Source organism: Alosa alosa, chromosome 18 (assembly GCF_017589495.1).
Source record: "Alosa alosa isolate M-15738 ecotype Scorff River chromosome 18, AALO_Geno_1.1, whole genome shotgun sequence".
NCBI lineage: Eukaryota > Metazoa > Chordata > Actinopteri > Clupeiformes > Clupeidae > Alosa > Alosa alosa.
Window position 1 is genome coordinate 21,352,394 of NC_063206.1, and position 15,484 is coordinate 21,367,877.

The following is a 15,484-nucleotide window of genomic DNA, read 5'->3' on the forward strand; positions in this document are numbered from 1 at the left end:
TTTATTGAGTTAAAAACATAACACACCAGGTATAACGGCCCCTGGTGCATTATGTTTTTAACTCAATAAATTTAGTTCTTCTGGGAGATTGCAGTGTGAGGACAACTACTCTCCTTTCCTTGATAAGACTTTTTTGTCGTGCACCTGGCCTCAGTGAGGTGGGATGTGCATACAATCAACTTTAAAAGAACTTCAAAGAGTCCTGCCATTAAACGTATTAGACCCAAACCCATTGGAAGTCCTGCCATCCATATAAGATCTCAATTAATGGGAACTCTGGGTGAAAACAAATGTGATGTTGCATAGGTTGGGAGCTGTAATCAAAGCTAAAGGTGGTTCGATAAAAAAATCAGTGTGCAACTTTTTTGACCAGTCAATGTAGCCTACAGTAGGTCTACATTCTTGATGGCATAGCCTGTTATATATTGTGCATTAACATATGTAGGCCTATACCTCACTTTGAAGTTAAGCCCACACAGGTAATAAAATAAGGCCATACGTGTTGGTTTGTATTGGCGAGAGACCAGTGGGGTTTTCCAAGTAGCCTAGTGGTTCAGTGACAAACCTGGTGTGTGTTTCCCAAAACCATTAGTGGCAATGGCTGGCCTGTTAATCTGCTGTTAATTTTGTGATAACAAAAATTGCAATTTCAATAGCGTCACCTGACTTCACAGCACCCAAATCTATTTCTTGAAGTCACACCTTTAAACAATAACAGCTGGGTCGTTTTTTAATTGATAGGCAAAATATCCAATAGGCGCGCAGATTAATGCCGACACCAGGAAGTATCCCCTTGAACTATCCAATTACAGTGGTAGGAGGCGGGATCTATGCTAACTTTCGGAGTTGTAGCTAGAGTTGAAGAAAGAACGAAGGATTTATGAACATTACTATGTAGGGAGGTACATGTTCATGTGCCGATAGTGAAAACAAAGTTTGGCATTTGGAAAGCCAATTAGACTTTGCTCAAAATGGGATTGTTTCTTTTGAACTTCGCTGGACCAGTCCACTCGGCGACAACACAAGGAACAATCACAGAGGTAACCTAAGTTGTGATAGCTAATGATGATGATAGCCTGCCTACTTTGTTGTTGTTTACTAATGAAGACAAAGTCGCTTCTCTTATTTTCGCCGGCTACAACTACTCATCGGTCTAAGGACAGGCAAGGCACAGTGAAGCTAGTTGTTTACATTTTGTGTTAACGTTGTCTGAAATGTATTATCCTGACAAACTGCTGTAAAGTGGAAATAAAGATAACTTAGCTGGCTAGCTAGCTTAGCTAAACTTCACTACTGTTTGCTGGATACGAATGGGGCACTTGCGCACAAGAAATGGCTCACATTAGCTATTTGTGTATTAGCTACTAGCTGTGTTATAATGAAAAGCATTAACTTAGCGTTCATACTATTTTAAGGATATGCGCTGCAAACTGTTCTCTTTATTGCCGACCTCTCCAAACAACGTGTTGGCAACTTCAGCTAAAAGAGCTTAAAGGCCCTTAGTCCTGCAAGCCATACCGGTTAACGTTATATCGCTAACATAGTTAACGTTAGGTATCGTTAACGTCAGTGTAACGTTAGCTTGATAAAAGCCCCCTCTGTGAGATTCTAGAATTTGGTTACATGATTATCCTTCATTGAATTGTCCTTCACCGTACGCACTGTACGGCAATAGGCCCAACTTGATCTCATTGACTAAATCATGCTACAGAAAGTCAAGTCTGAATGAAAAACGTCGAAACGTTTATTATGGACTGAAGGCTAGTTATAAGGTCACCATTATATCACGTATACACAGTGCAGAATCGTTAAAGAAAGAGAATGGTTGTTAAATTGTTGACTTTTCTTACATAAGCTAGACAGGAATGTGAGCTTGACAGATAAAGTGATGCACCTGGGTCCCCAGTTATGTTTAATTATCCTACAGCTCTTGTCAACAGGCTCAGTTAGCGTTGAAAAGAGAAAGGATACTTGTTGGGTGTAGATTGTCTCATGTTTGTTTGCTATGGACCCTTTCAACAATAAAAACAAAAACAATGCTTGAACGTTCTATTTGGGCCCCAATCTACTTCCTCTGCATTAAGATAACATATGGAATGTTAAAAAGGAAGTCTTGTGGGGCCAACTAGGATGCTGATAATGGAACTCTCTTGAAAGGGTCCATAAAATAAACTGTTTCCACATCATCACACATTAGGCTACCCCTTGGTATATTGACCACACATCAGAGTAGACCAACAGTATACCTCACAGTCATATTAGACTGTTGTGAAACAGGCTAGAGTTTATTGCTAGAAATAATCTCATTTGGAGTTATGAGTGTTTATGATGGCTTACTGGGTTTTACACTGTTTCAGATATAGCCTCAAGGGCCAAAGTTGTCTGCTTGAGTGGTCTTGAGGATTAAAATGCAAAGACACATATGTCTCACTTATTTTTGAATAGGTGTTCCAACACTGACAGACCAAAAAACAACATAGCCAGCCTTTAGGACTGCCTGTTTGACTGTTTATAGTAATCATAAACGGCTGTAACCAGAAACAGTGCTGGGGTTATCAGTACTGATACCACCACATCTGCACACCTGATTAGTCACCACTCAAGGACTCAGCTGGGTCTTACAGTCTCAGTGACTGTATGTAGTTGTTGTATAGTATTTTCTTTTCCTCAGGAGTTGGGAGACATGGCGTATACATTATGGTTATATTATCCTGTTAGTAGATTAAAGCAACACCAAAGAGTTTTTTGTACCTTAAAATAATGTTTCCAAAATCGTTTCAGTGGTTCATCAACTCGTAACAGGGTGAACGGCACTTTCTGCATTCGCTTCGCAGCCCTGTATCGGCTATAACCGCACTATGTAAGTTTGCCGGATCGGGTAGCGGTTCTGTAGTTCGATGGAATGAGACATGAGAAACTTCAAATTTGACTTGCATCTGATGTCGCAATACATCGTACTTTCATAAAATCATGCAACATATTCTACCTTGTCTGTGGACGTTGTTATTTGCAAAGCTGGTTCTGGATAAAGAAATAGTGCATGCGACAGAGGAAAAGTTCTTTGGTGTTGCTTTAAGTTAAATGTAAATGTGCTCTTTTATATTGTTAATAAGCCAAGGCTTGAGGCAATAACTTTGTTTATTAGTTTTGCTCTCTGCCATAATGTACTGTATGTTTAACATACTATAGACCCTTTCAAGAGAGTTCCATTATCAGCATCATAGTTGGCTCCACAAGGCTTCCGTTTTAACATTCCATATGTTATCTTAAAGCAGAGGAAGTAGACTGGGAACCAGATAGAACGTTCAAGCATTGTTTTTGTTTTTATTGTTTAAAGGGTCTATGTGGCAGTTTATGTTTTGTATTTTCATGGAGTGCAGGCGTGTAATCAAAGGCTTCACACTCATTGTTTGGGGAACGTAGGTCTATAGCCCACTTCATATTGTCTATCACGATCCCCACAGAAAGGAGCCTATCACCTCCGTGTTGCTGATTCCTTTCTCTCTGGCTAGAAACTATAGGACCAGTTTGGTCTGTCAATGTGTACTGGGGAAAAGTTGGAGATTAAAGATTGAAAACAGATACATTCTGAATCTCATGTATAACATGATAGACAATTTGTCACCAGTTTGGTTTCCACAGGGTCTTCAAAAGTCTTAAATATGTCCATACTAGTATTGCATACTAGGTTATTCTTAGGTCTAAATGAGCGTTCATTTACCGCTTCTTCCGTAGTTGGTTCTGTGTGTTGTTCTTTCTTAAGAATCCAGGTATTAGTACGCTGCAATAAAAATCTGACTAGAATTCTACTTTGAAAGTAATTCTAGGACTTTCTTTTTCCTACTTCATTTAGGCTAAGTCTTAAATTTGACTAGTTGAAACCAGCAGAAACCCTGCCACTCAGTGTGTGATGGAGGCTCATGTAGACGGTTCCTGTAAGAAATTAGGTTTACATTGCTTCTCCCTATCCTTGAATCTTGAATTTCCCCTGGGTATCAATAAAGTATCTATCTATCTATCCAGTAGACGGTTCCCTTTTCCTGGCACCACACTGCCACTGCCATCGTCAAGGTCGGAGGGTTCAGTGATACAGTGTACACTTACTTTCCCAGCACATCAAGGTGCTTTTGATAAAGGCATCTGTATAACATAACAAAGAGTTGGCCCAATTAAAGTGAAGGGTCTAACATCCGTGCCACTGCCCATTACTGTTGTAATGAGTAACAGCTGTACTGTGTGTTTGTGTTTAAATGAAATGAATGAATGCATTTCTCACTTAAATCAGTTTGTCCAGTGTGTCTGTACATCAGCTGTAATTTGTAACCGTCAGATCGTATGTATTTGTTAAGTGAACATCACTTGGCATTGGCCTACATGGATAGCCGATGGGATTAGATTTAAGGCTAGGGATGCACGATTTGGAGAAAATACCTACTTTTGACAGATTTTGTGATTTGCAATATAGTCTGATTTTTATTTATTTGTTTGTTTTTTTAAGTAAAGCTCCAGTTTAGTATTCCAAATTTCGCTTTAGGTTGGGCCACTTCTGATTGGTGAGCATACCTAGTGCATGCAAAGCACAGCACTTCTGTGAGCTTCACTTTCTGTCACACAAGGAGGATGTCATGAATATAAAAATCATAGATAAAATGACAAGATTAACCATTGGCACAGAGTTGTGAGTGGCACGATTAATTGCATTAGTTGGAATTGAGATTTCGTCTCGATTAAAAATCTTTTAATTGTGTAGCCCTAGGCTGGAATGTAGGTTATTTTGTGATTCACAATTAAATAGCCTAGATGAAAAGAATGAAGCGCTTTAGGTGTCTAGAATTTAGCCAGCACTGCAGTGGATCTGTTTTGAAAGTGTGTATTTTCCCTTGCCTCTGTGTATCTAGGCCACTGCATTTGAATAGTTTTTCCAAAGTAGGTTACTGTTACTGGTTCTTGCACCATGGAAAACGAATTCAAATCACACGCTGATTTGGTTGTTGTGTGGCCCTATTCTTCTTTCGTGTAGGCTGTTCTTTAAAAAAAAAGAAGGAGAAAAAGGCGTTTATTCATTGGTGCGCTCTTACATAAACACAGGCTCTGTGCTGTAAGTGGCTGATGGCTGGCCAAACTCGTTTCCATAGGACGAGAATTTCCATTCTCCTCTTTCTTATTTTGAGGAAGTAGGTCGGAGCTCTGTGCTTGTAGTTTAAATGAGTGGGTTGTGCTTACAAAGCCACATGAAGTGTTTGTTTTGTTGGTAATATGTGTCCTGGAGAAATACTCCAAGAGATATTGCAAGTCACTTAGGAGAAGTTTAGTGCATGGTCCCAGAGGATTAGTCACAATGAACAGATGATTTGTACTTGAGTGGTTGCATGCCCAATTATTTGTGATCAGTAACAATACTAGTAATACAATAAGAGTAATAATAATTAAGCTGATTTGTTAAGGATTTCCACATTAGGCTGCACTTAGGGGTGTAACGGTGTGTGCCTCTGTTTTGAAGACACTGTTCGGTTCATTTTCGGTACAGTAAGCCTGTACGCTAACCCAATATTCACTGACAATATTGCTGATGTGCAACAGGAATAGCAATTTGACAAGGTGTCCACAATGAGTTGTCCCTCACGTCCAGCTAACACACACACACACACACACACACACACACACACACACACACTTGCATGAGGGGAGTCCACAATGAGGTATCCCTCACGTCCAGCTAACACACAAACACACAATTCCTTATGTCAAGCTAACCCTCACGTTTTTTTTACGTTTTATTGATTAAACTGACATATGGTGCACTACTTAATATGTTTGTGTCGGAACCTAAATTTAAAACATGGTCCACCAGCAAAGATGCCTACTGCTGATTACTGTTAAAGACTGCCTAGACTTAGACCTAAACCTGTACCTAAACGGTTCGGTACGAATACCTGTACTTTTACACCCCTAGCTGCACCTAGTTTTGTTCATGGAGCTCTTTTTGAGAGACCAACCCATCTTTTCATTAGGAACTTGTTATTTGACCTGAATGGCTATGGTATTGGTATTTAGCACACGCTTTTGTCCAAAGCGGCATACAAATAACAACAATACAATAGTTACATTTAAAAGTAAACAATTTAAAAGTTGGTAGTACTACATTAATGAGAAAAGCAATAATAAACGACAATGTCAATTCAATCAATAGCCTAATGAAAATAACTATATTAAAACATAACGGAGACATCAAATTCTTTCCACAAAATCAATATTTCATGATTTCAGTGGGCTACTCCCTGTGTCGTTTGTAATGGCTACACCTCAAGGCAATGCTATTGCAGTTTCATCTCGAGTGGGCACTAGACAGAACAATCATGCGGTGTCCTGGCCCCCTCAGAACAGTCCGCTGTGAGTACTTCATGCTGTAAACATTTACCCTACCAATTGTCGGTCAAGTTGTGTCCAGTGCATGCATATCAGTCGAGGGCCTGGGTATGTGTGTAATAGAGAGAGGTAGGCTGGGTCCAGCTCTTGCCTATGGAACGTTGGGCTGTTTAACCGCATTCCCTGGCACTGCACCATGCGGCTCTTAAAACTGTCTGTGTGTGTGTGTGTGTGAGAGAAGTGGGGGGGGGGGGCTGAGCTGTGTTTAAATCCAGACCCCCAGCCACCCGTTGGACCATTTCACAGACACAAACACTCCTGATCACTGACTGTGCCATGCCACTCATGGCTATCACTGGGGGATTCCACAGCACAGCTCTGGACACTGTGTCTCTCTCCTGCTAGCCGTGATGCTTTTTGCGGTGTTTGCTTGAGATCCCCCCCCCCCCTCGCACCTGAAAGAGAGAAAGACCGAGAGCGACAACATTTGTGCTCGTTCATTTGGATTGGTTGACCATCATGGCTTTTTTAATCTGGATTAGACAGGTAATAGGCTAACTTTTGGGTGGACATGTTATATTGTTTTTGTTTTCCTGTCAGATACTTATTAATAAGTGGACCTCTTTGAAATCCTGGGGTTTCATAGTTTTTTTTTTTTTTTTTGGTGTTTCTCTTCATCTTCAAACTGTCATCTTTATGTTTCTGCTGGTGGCAAGTGTTGTGTGTAGTGCACAAATACAGCTGTGGTTCATCATTACTGAAAGCAATACACCAATGTTGTTTGTTTGTGTGTTACAGAGCAAGCTGTTATGCCACGGGCCAAAGAACCAGAGCTACGTCTGTGAATCGGGCTACTGCTGCGAGTCCCAGTGTTGCAGCCATTACTACGAGCTGTGGTGTAAGTAGTACAGCCTTCCCTCCACCTGCCCTCTCCACCCTCGCATCCAGTCTCCAGTCTCTGTGCGCCAGGCCAGCTTGTAGTGAACACAGAGAGCATGTTTGGGATGAGGCTCTTTTTAACCACCCCTATCCCACAACTCCACTGCAGCACAGAAAAGGAGCTTGACTAAATGCCCAGCTGATCGCGTTGGACCTTATGGGTTGACATAGTATCATCTAGGCTACATGCATATGCTGTTATGTAACGCACGTTAAAAATATCACCACCAGGAGAGATGTCAGAAAGACAGAGACGGGTAGAGAGATTGCGTGGATGCCACCCCCCACATAATTGTTGGCTGCATTCCTTTCTTTCTGGTTTAGTTGTCACCTTTTCTCAACCAAAATCTCAGCGACAGTGCTTTTCCACACATTAAAAGTGGCAAGCCAATGTGAAAATGTCCTTTTCTACAGTACACTCTTACTAAGTGGTTGTATAAAGCATGTTGTTTTTGATTGTTTGTGGAATCCGTGCAGTTGTGTTTATATTTGATTTAATCTACTAAACAAGTTTGTCTGCTGTAAAGCTGTCTAGTGACATCACTGGCTCTCATTCTTTAAGAACCATTCTAGAACCTCCATTCTAACCCTCCCACCCACGATGATTATGTTGCATAAAGGTTAAAGCTATTAACTGGTTATCAACAAATTTGCGCACGTTTTTGCTGATGTCATGCTGTGATGTCAGTTCAGTCACACCATAGTGAGCAGTGACAACTCTATATTTAAACAAGGCAGTTGACGCCAACACTGTCTTGGTGTGTTTAGTCTGTGTTGCATCTCATCAAATCCATGGTCAGGTCAGGTGCACATGAGAAGATAACAGTGTAGCTGTATTTCATACTGGATGCTCTGACAAGTGAAAAACACATCTGGTTTGCTTAGAACACCTCTTAACAGGAGGGAAGACCTTGCTCTCCCATTGGACCGACATTGCATACATCCCCAAAGCCCTGCCTTCTCATTGGATGGTTCCAGGGTGGGATGAAAAGTGTTTTTCTGGTTCTTTCTCTCTCTCTCTCTGTGTCTCCTGCCTTTGAGTGCCTCCACACCCCTGTAGTGGGAGATGAAAACACCTCTGTGTTCTGCTTTGTTTTCTTCCCCTCTGGTTTAACACCATGAGAACCTGAGCGCTTACATAAAGCAGGCTCTGCTGCTTTTTCTGGGTCCCACTGAAGGGGAGTTAGGTAACACGTCAGATCTTGGCCAGCCACGATAGTCGTCCTACTTAAATGTAAGACTTCTGTTTATATAATTATTATCACATTTAGCAATATATTATCAATGTTATTGTTGTGAATCATGAAAATATTATTACACAATGGTGGATGAGGTCACAGTAATTATGTCTTAAATGTCATCATTTTTATATTATCTGCCTAGCACTTCTATTTCATATCAGGTTTAGACCAAAGAGCAAACTAAGCAGGCTAAGTTGATAAGGTCCTGATATTTCACTAGACGTTTGGATTCTGCTGACATTTTCCATTTGCTGTCCTGAAGATGGTCAGCGACCGGTCACCCCAGGGTGGGAAACATGCCCTGGACAAAACAAGCGTCTTGTTGGGAAAGTTGCGCTGGTGCTCCCTCCTGACGGAGACGTTGTGCTCGGGTTACATCCGCTCTCTCCGGGCGCTCTGTCTATTTTAATAACGTGGGCCCGGGCCCAGGGCGAGCCCAGCTCTCAGGGCGGCTGGCCCGCGCTGTGGCACGTTAGCTGCTGAGTCAAGGCCTCTGCTCTCGCGGCCCCTTTTCATATCGGGCCAGCGCATAACACCCCACAGACAGACACCGCTGCCAGCGTAACCCGATCACCTCCGCTCCTGTAAACAGCTGCCTTGGGTTTCTTCATTTGGGAAGGCAAACCTTTCCCTCCTCTCTCTCTCTCTCTCTCTCTCTCTTCTCTCTCCCTCTCTCTCACTTCCTGTTTGGCTTCTTTTCTTTATTTCTGCATCTCGTTTCACTGGTGTGTTGCTTTCTTCTTCCCTCCAAGGTTGGCTACGCTACGGCATTATCTAAGGATGAAGTTTCGCCATCCCGCTTCGTTCTCACTTGATGGTCCGACCTCTCCACAGCTGTTTTCCATGACCCGCTGGGCGCTCGGTCCCCCCCGTGCGTGCTGCTGTTTGTCCGAGCGTGCCTGAGCGTCTGGAATTGAAACAGACGAGGAAATTGCCACTCGTTGCCCCCCTCCAAGCAGCTAGATGGGTCTGTTTGGGTGGAGCAGAAGCCTTTCCACGCCGCGCTGAACCCGCTGTTTGGCTTAGGCCCAGTCAGCTGCGCTTTCCAACAACCCCTCCCAGTGCAAAAATGCCAACCACTTTGCCAGTGGAATGTGTCCTTGGTGCAGGACTGTCCACACAGGGCTAATTGAGGACCCTGATAAGCGCCAGCCAGGCCCATGTAGCCTCATGCAGCTGCCTAGAGAGGGCATTCCAGACCGATTTAGACTTATTCCACATCAATTAATCAAAAGTAATTAGGTATATTTAGCATGCAGACCCTCACAGGCGTCCTGAGGGTTCCATGCAGCCCAAAGGCCAATAAAAGGCCCCCCAGCCTCTCACCCCCACCCCAGTCCATCCCCCCAGATGGAGTCCGTATTCTACTGCCTGGACATGTGCTGCCTGCCTGTTAAGGGTAACCAGCTTGTAAAGTGTCAAGTTGTGTAACACAATTTTCTTTTCACAAAACTGTATACCGGTAATTAGGATAGTGCATAAAAAAAGCAGTTGCATGACTGATGTAACTTTTGATGGGCGTTTAATCGTGAGCATATTTGTAGATAGTCAGAAAAGGTTAAGTGTCTGTCCAAGGTAAGCTCATTTGGGTACTCGTATAGAGGTGACCTTGTGACCTTGTGGGCTCCCTGCACACTCTCAAGCACACCTCCCCAGTGCCACTGCTAAGTGCGGAAAAATAATGCATCAACGTCTCATTCAAACATGCGCCAAATGCTCAAGCATTAAGGTGAGCAGTAGGACATGCCCAGTAATTCTGCTTGCTGGAGATGAATGACTCTTTTTCAGTCTGAGTTTATGTGTAGTGTTTTGCAGCCGTGCCTGTCGCGTGTACTAGTCCCAACGCTCAGGTTGAGATTTCAGGGTCTTGTTGATGAAGAGATTTTGGCACTGGTGGGTGAATTATCCACGAAGGGCCATTGTGTTGGCAGCAGGTGTGCATTCCAACCCTGAACACTTAATTGTGTTCCGTCATCTCTAACTTTTCTCTGGCCTCAGATGACTGATTAGCTGAATTAACCTTTTCTCACTGACACGGAGTCTCACTGCAGATTAGATTGTCAGCCTTAGATGTAGCCTAGATTTGATCAGTGGAAGCTACTCACTGAAGACAGCATTGTATTTTCCTCCCCTCACACAGTGGTCCTCAAACAGTGTCACCACAACATTTAGCAGGCACTCTTTTATTAGTATGTCTTTGTTCTACAAAAATGATACACTGCCCAAAAAAGCCTAGATGGAGGGGAAAGGGTACAAATGCCCAGGGGCACATAGCCCCCATTTCCATTTCTGCCAACATGGGGAGGTTGATTGATGGAGAGTTTTGTTGTTGTGACTGGTTGCCGTGACATTTTGCGCTCCTCCTCAGGGTTCTGGTTGGTGTGGACCATCATCATCATCCTCATCTGCTGCTGTGTGTGTCACCACCGCCGCACCAAACACCGGCTCCAGCAGCAGCAGCGGCAGCACGAAATCAACCTCATCGCCTACCGCGAGGCCCACAACTACACATCACTGCCCTTTTACCTCAGTAAGGCTCCACACACCCTTTCTTTCTTTCTTTCTTTCTTTCTTTCTTTCTTTCTTTCTTTCTTTCTTTCTTTCTAGGGGCAACTTGTTGTGCTTTGCCAGGCAAACACATGCCCAGTTCGTAATACTCGATATGCATGCTTGTGAAAATGTCCCCACTCACGATTAAAGGTCACCAGATAAAAAAAGTTATTGGCTAGTGTCAATGGTTGCATGAAAGTACATGAACGAAACACAACATGTGCCAGAAACATTGCCGGGAGTGGCAGCATGGCTCAAAACGTGTCCCCTTTGTTTCATCACCTTCTTATATCCCTCTCATATTTCTCCTCTGTGTTTTTCCAGGGTTCCTACCCAGTTACCTGCTGCCTGCATATGAAGAGGTGGTCAACAGGCCACCGACACCCCCACCCCCCTACAGTCCGGCCCAAACGGTGGTGACGGAGGTGGGCGGCAGCCCCACACAAACTGACCAACCTGAATCCCACTGTCCTCAGGGCCCAGTCAGCCTCTCGGGGCCTGGGGCTCCATCGGCCACCTCCACACCCAGCCCCGAGCAGCAGCAACAGCTCCACCTGCCCGTGTCCAGCCTCTCTGGCCCCCGCGGGGTGGTGGACGACGGCAAGGCGCTCCCGGGGGCCCCCTTGTCTGAGGGCCGGCAGCAGCATCCTTCGCTGCAGGTGTCGCTACTGGCTGGGGAGGCCCCTCCGGCGCGGGGCAGCAAGGCCAGAGACTGTTGCAAGGAGCCGGGCGGCGAGCCCTTGGGCTGCCCCTCACCCCTCGACGACAAGGACCGCACACCTGGGCGCCACCGGCGCTTCACGGGCGATTCGGGCATCGAGGTGTGCGTGTGCAGCCGAGGCGTGGAGGAGGACGAGGAGGAGGACGATGACAATGATGATGAAGAGCACATGAAGGAGCTAGAGAGACTGATAGACGCAGAGGAGGAAGAGGAAGCTCTACACCCACGCGATTTCTGCGACAGTTGCCACCCTCCTGGTGGCGTGGTCCACCACGGGCAGCGCCAGGACCCCATGGGGCCAGCGGACGAGGAGCTTGGACACTCCGACGGCCTGGAACAGGTCCATCATCATAATCATCATCATCATCATCATCATCATAATCCTCCTCACCAACACCATCGTCATCCTCATCAGCAGCAGCCGGAGCAGGGGATCAGCCAGGCGTCGCTGCCACGCTCCCCCGTCTGTCTGCTCTTGCACACCATCAACGAACAGGACGGCTCCCACGGCCAGGGCAGCACGGAGAGCCAGAGCTGAGCACTTACAGTTAGCGGCGCTAGCCGAGACCCAGAGTCTCTCTCCGTCTGGGCGACATCCCTTTACTCCCCCACTGTACTTTCATAGTATGTGTCTGTGAGTGTGTATGTGTGAGTGAGTGGTATGTTAGTGAATTTCTGTTTTGTGAAGTCATGGAGTTGCGGGAGAAACCGGCAAATAATTGCCTCTGCTGAACTGATTGGCATCCCCCCCCCTACCCACCAGTGCTGATGTGAGTGTGCGTGTATGTACCATAGTCAGTGAAAGACTAGACCTGTGCCTTGTGGGATAGTGGAGGGGACCATGTTCCGCCTGTGTCTGTCTGTCTGTCTGTGTGTGTCCAGAGACGAACCCTGGAGAGAACTGGGCTCCCGGTCAGCAGCATGGTTCGTCAGCTTTAGTGCTGGTCATTAGAACACCTCATCCCCATGTGTGGGACAGGATAACGCAATGCAAGCAAATATCAAAAGAGGGCTGCATTGCCTCAGCCTCTCTGCCCAGTCCTGTATGTGCTGTCCAGTGGGACTTTAGGGCAAACTTTATTAGTTAAGACTTACAGTACCCTGTGTAGCCACATTCAATAGTAGCCTGTATCCTAACAGACATCCCTACCTCCTCAGTAAGAGGTATATAGTGCTTAGGGGAATCATATTGTATTGGTACATTTAGCGGTGTTTGTATAGCCTATGTCACACTGTAAGAAGCTCATAGATGTATTTGTGTCTAATTCAGAGGTACAAGAGCCCTTAATTGTTTTGTGTATTCTCATGAATTTAGAATTTCCATGAACAGCTCTCAAATGCTCTCAAGCATATGTGCACAGCAGTATGTTTTGTTTTGCAGAGCCCAACCCTTATCGCAGGTTAGGTCAATCTGAGAAAGGGCCAAAAATGAGAACAAACCTGGCAAATGAATACGGAAGAACTGTAAAAAAGGGAAACTCCTTTAAGTCAAATCACAACAGGAAAAGGTCAAAAACCTGAAACGCGTGAAGACCTGGTTTGTCTCTCCTGAAATGACAAGTTTGTTGTCATGCCTTTCTACAGAAGCATTTAAGGCCTCAAAATTCAAGATTGAAAATGAAAGCCACTGAACTTTGTGGAACATAAGTGAATGTCATGATTGATTGAGTCGGACTAACATTCAAGCACATGTTTCCTGTGTGTGTGTCTGTCTGTGTGCGTGTGTATGGTCTTCAGTCAGACTTTTCGCTCAGCGTCCGTTTGATGGACAGTTTAACCCAAAGGTGGCTGACTGGAGTTGTGCCCCTCTCATAAGCAGTGCCTACCCATGTCGCCTACTGTAATCACACATCATATCTTGTTTAGCTGTTAAAGAAAACGAATAGGATCTTTCCCCTATTCGCAGTCTTCTTAAGTCTTTCTGTGCTGCGAAAGTCGTAGAACCTTGCATTAGCATGTTATGACTTCAGAAAGCACACTTAACTAATATGGTGCCTTTTTTATTTTGGTTTTGGTTGTCGCCGTCATTGTATCGTTCCCATCAGTTGCCTTATCAAATGTGTGGGAGCCTCAAGACAGCGAGTCAAAGCCAAGGCCAGTATGAAAGAGATTAAATGCTTTTTTTAACCGTCTCTGTTTTGTCCTGTTCTAGGGTGTCTGGTCTGACCGGTTGTAGTAGTTTTTGATAGACAAGCCCTTCAAAAAAGTTTGGAACAGCTATTTGTGTCCTTACAATGTGGCTTGTCCAGCTGATGGTGTACTATTTGGTCTTAGAGTGGAAGGATTTAATGTGATAGCACTATAAGGGAATGTTAATACCACTAGCAGTCACAAGCGGTAGATTGTGTAGTTCTCTGAGTAGTCTTATCAGTAGATTTCTTTCTTAATCTCCCATCAGATCTAGAGCATGCAGACATATTGTGGTATGTTGGGCATTGAAAACTGTGTCTACAGTTTACAGCATGGAGCTCCTGTAGTTGGCTGATTTTGGTATTATTGGTAGACTAGACTAAGATACCACAGTAAAATCCCTGTGGGAAGAATATATATTTGTGTTTGTATTTGTGTGTGTGTGTTGTGTCTGCCGGTGGACGAAGAAATGTGTGTGTGTGTGTGTGGTCGGTCGAACAAGGAAAGCTTTGGATGTGTGTGTGTGTGTGTGTGAGTTTCAATACATTGGCTTGTTGGCTATAGACTGTCTCCCCTGTCCAAATGGACTCTACTTCTCTGTGGGGATTGTGTATCTGAGCCGTCATGTGGAGTACCTGAGTGGCAGGCCGTTACAGAGGACATTTAGATCCGCCACAGTTCAGAGGCCACTGATTGGCCATCAGCCCTGAAGATAGTACTAGGTGGGGTGCCTGCATGCAAACAGAGGCCAACCCTCTAAGGAAAATAATAGCCCTCAGACAGTGTAGTTCCTCAGGTTCTTGGGGCTGACACACTGGTTCTACAAACAATCTACCCTGCATAAGATTTATAAACACATGTTGGCTAGCCACCTCGGGGGTTTGACTAACAGCCTTTTTTCCATCTTTGCTTTCGTGTTTTAACCCTAATGGAATTTTCTGTCATACAGTTATGGTGAGTGAATGAATGAATAAACAAGCCAGCTGTCCAATCCACGGTGCTCTTCCCAGTTGTTACTAGATATCCTCATCAGCTTTCATGTCTTGCGACCAAATAAGAATGTTTTGGAAAGAAGTCAAATGGACTCTTATAAAAATGTTTTGTTTGTTTTCTATTGTTTCTTTTGCCTGAATAAGGTGTCATTGCACTGTTTTAACTGCAACTTCTTAAGCAACATAGTGGGTTTGTTTGCGATGTCTGATATGACATAAAGGCAGCGGGAGCCATAGCTTTCCATATGAGTCCAGGTACTATATCTGTTTTAGAAACCATAGCCTTTTCTGTCTTGGTTTAAGTCAGCCAAATGAGTGAATACTAAAGACTATTACGTGTAAATAAAGAACATTTGTAAAGTAAAAAAAACCCACCTGTATCTTGTTTTATTGACATTGCAGAAATGATTGTATATGTGCCTGAATGACTGGTTGGACCTGTATGAAGTCACACTTTCTCCTTCTTACATGCAGGTGAGACTCTCTTGACAGTCAGCAATGAAACACATTCTTCCTAGCATGTTTCCCTGAAGAAAACGGCAGGT

General features: G+C 44.3%; 1 protein-coding gene across 2 annotated transcripts; it reads left to right on the forward strand.

The window, feature by feature from the left end:
* Positions 1 to 829: 829 nt before the first annotated feature.
* Positions 830 to 13,910, forward strand: wbp1la (WW domain binding protein 1-like a). 2 transcript variants are annotated; one of them, XM_048269478.1, is made up of 4 exons: positions 830 to 1,040; positions 7,165 to 7,264; positions 10,915 to 11,076; positions 11,421 to 13,910. In XM_048269478.1, the coding sequence occupies exons 1-4, from the start codon at positions 972 to 974 to the stop codon at positions 12,353 to 12,355; spliced, it is 1,266 nt and encodes a 421-aa protein (XP_048125435.1). In that variant the 5' UTR covers positions 830 to 971; the 3' UTR covers positions 12,356 to 13,910. The 2 variants fall into 2 exon arrangements, with proteins under 2 accessions (XP_048125435.1, XP_048125436.1); XM_048269479.1 differs by lacking the exon at positions 830 to 1,040 and adding an exon at positions 6,670 to 6,912.
* The last annotated feature ends 1,574 nt before the right edge of the window (positions 13,911 to 15,484 follow it).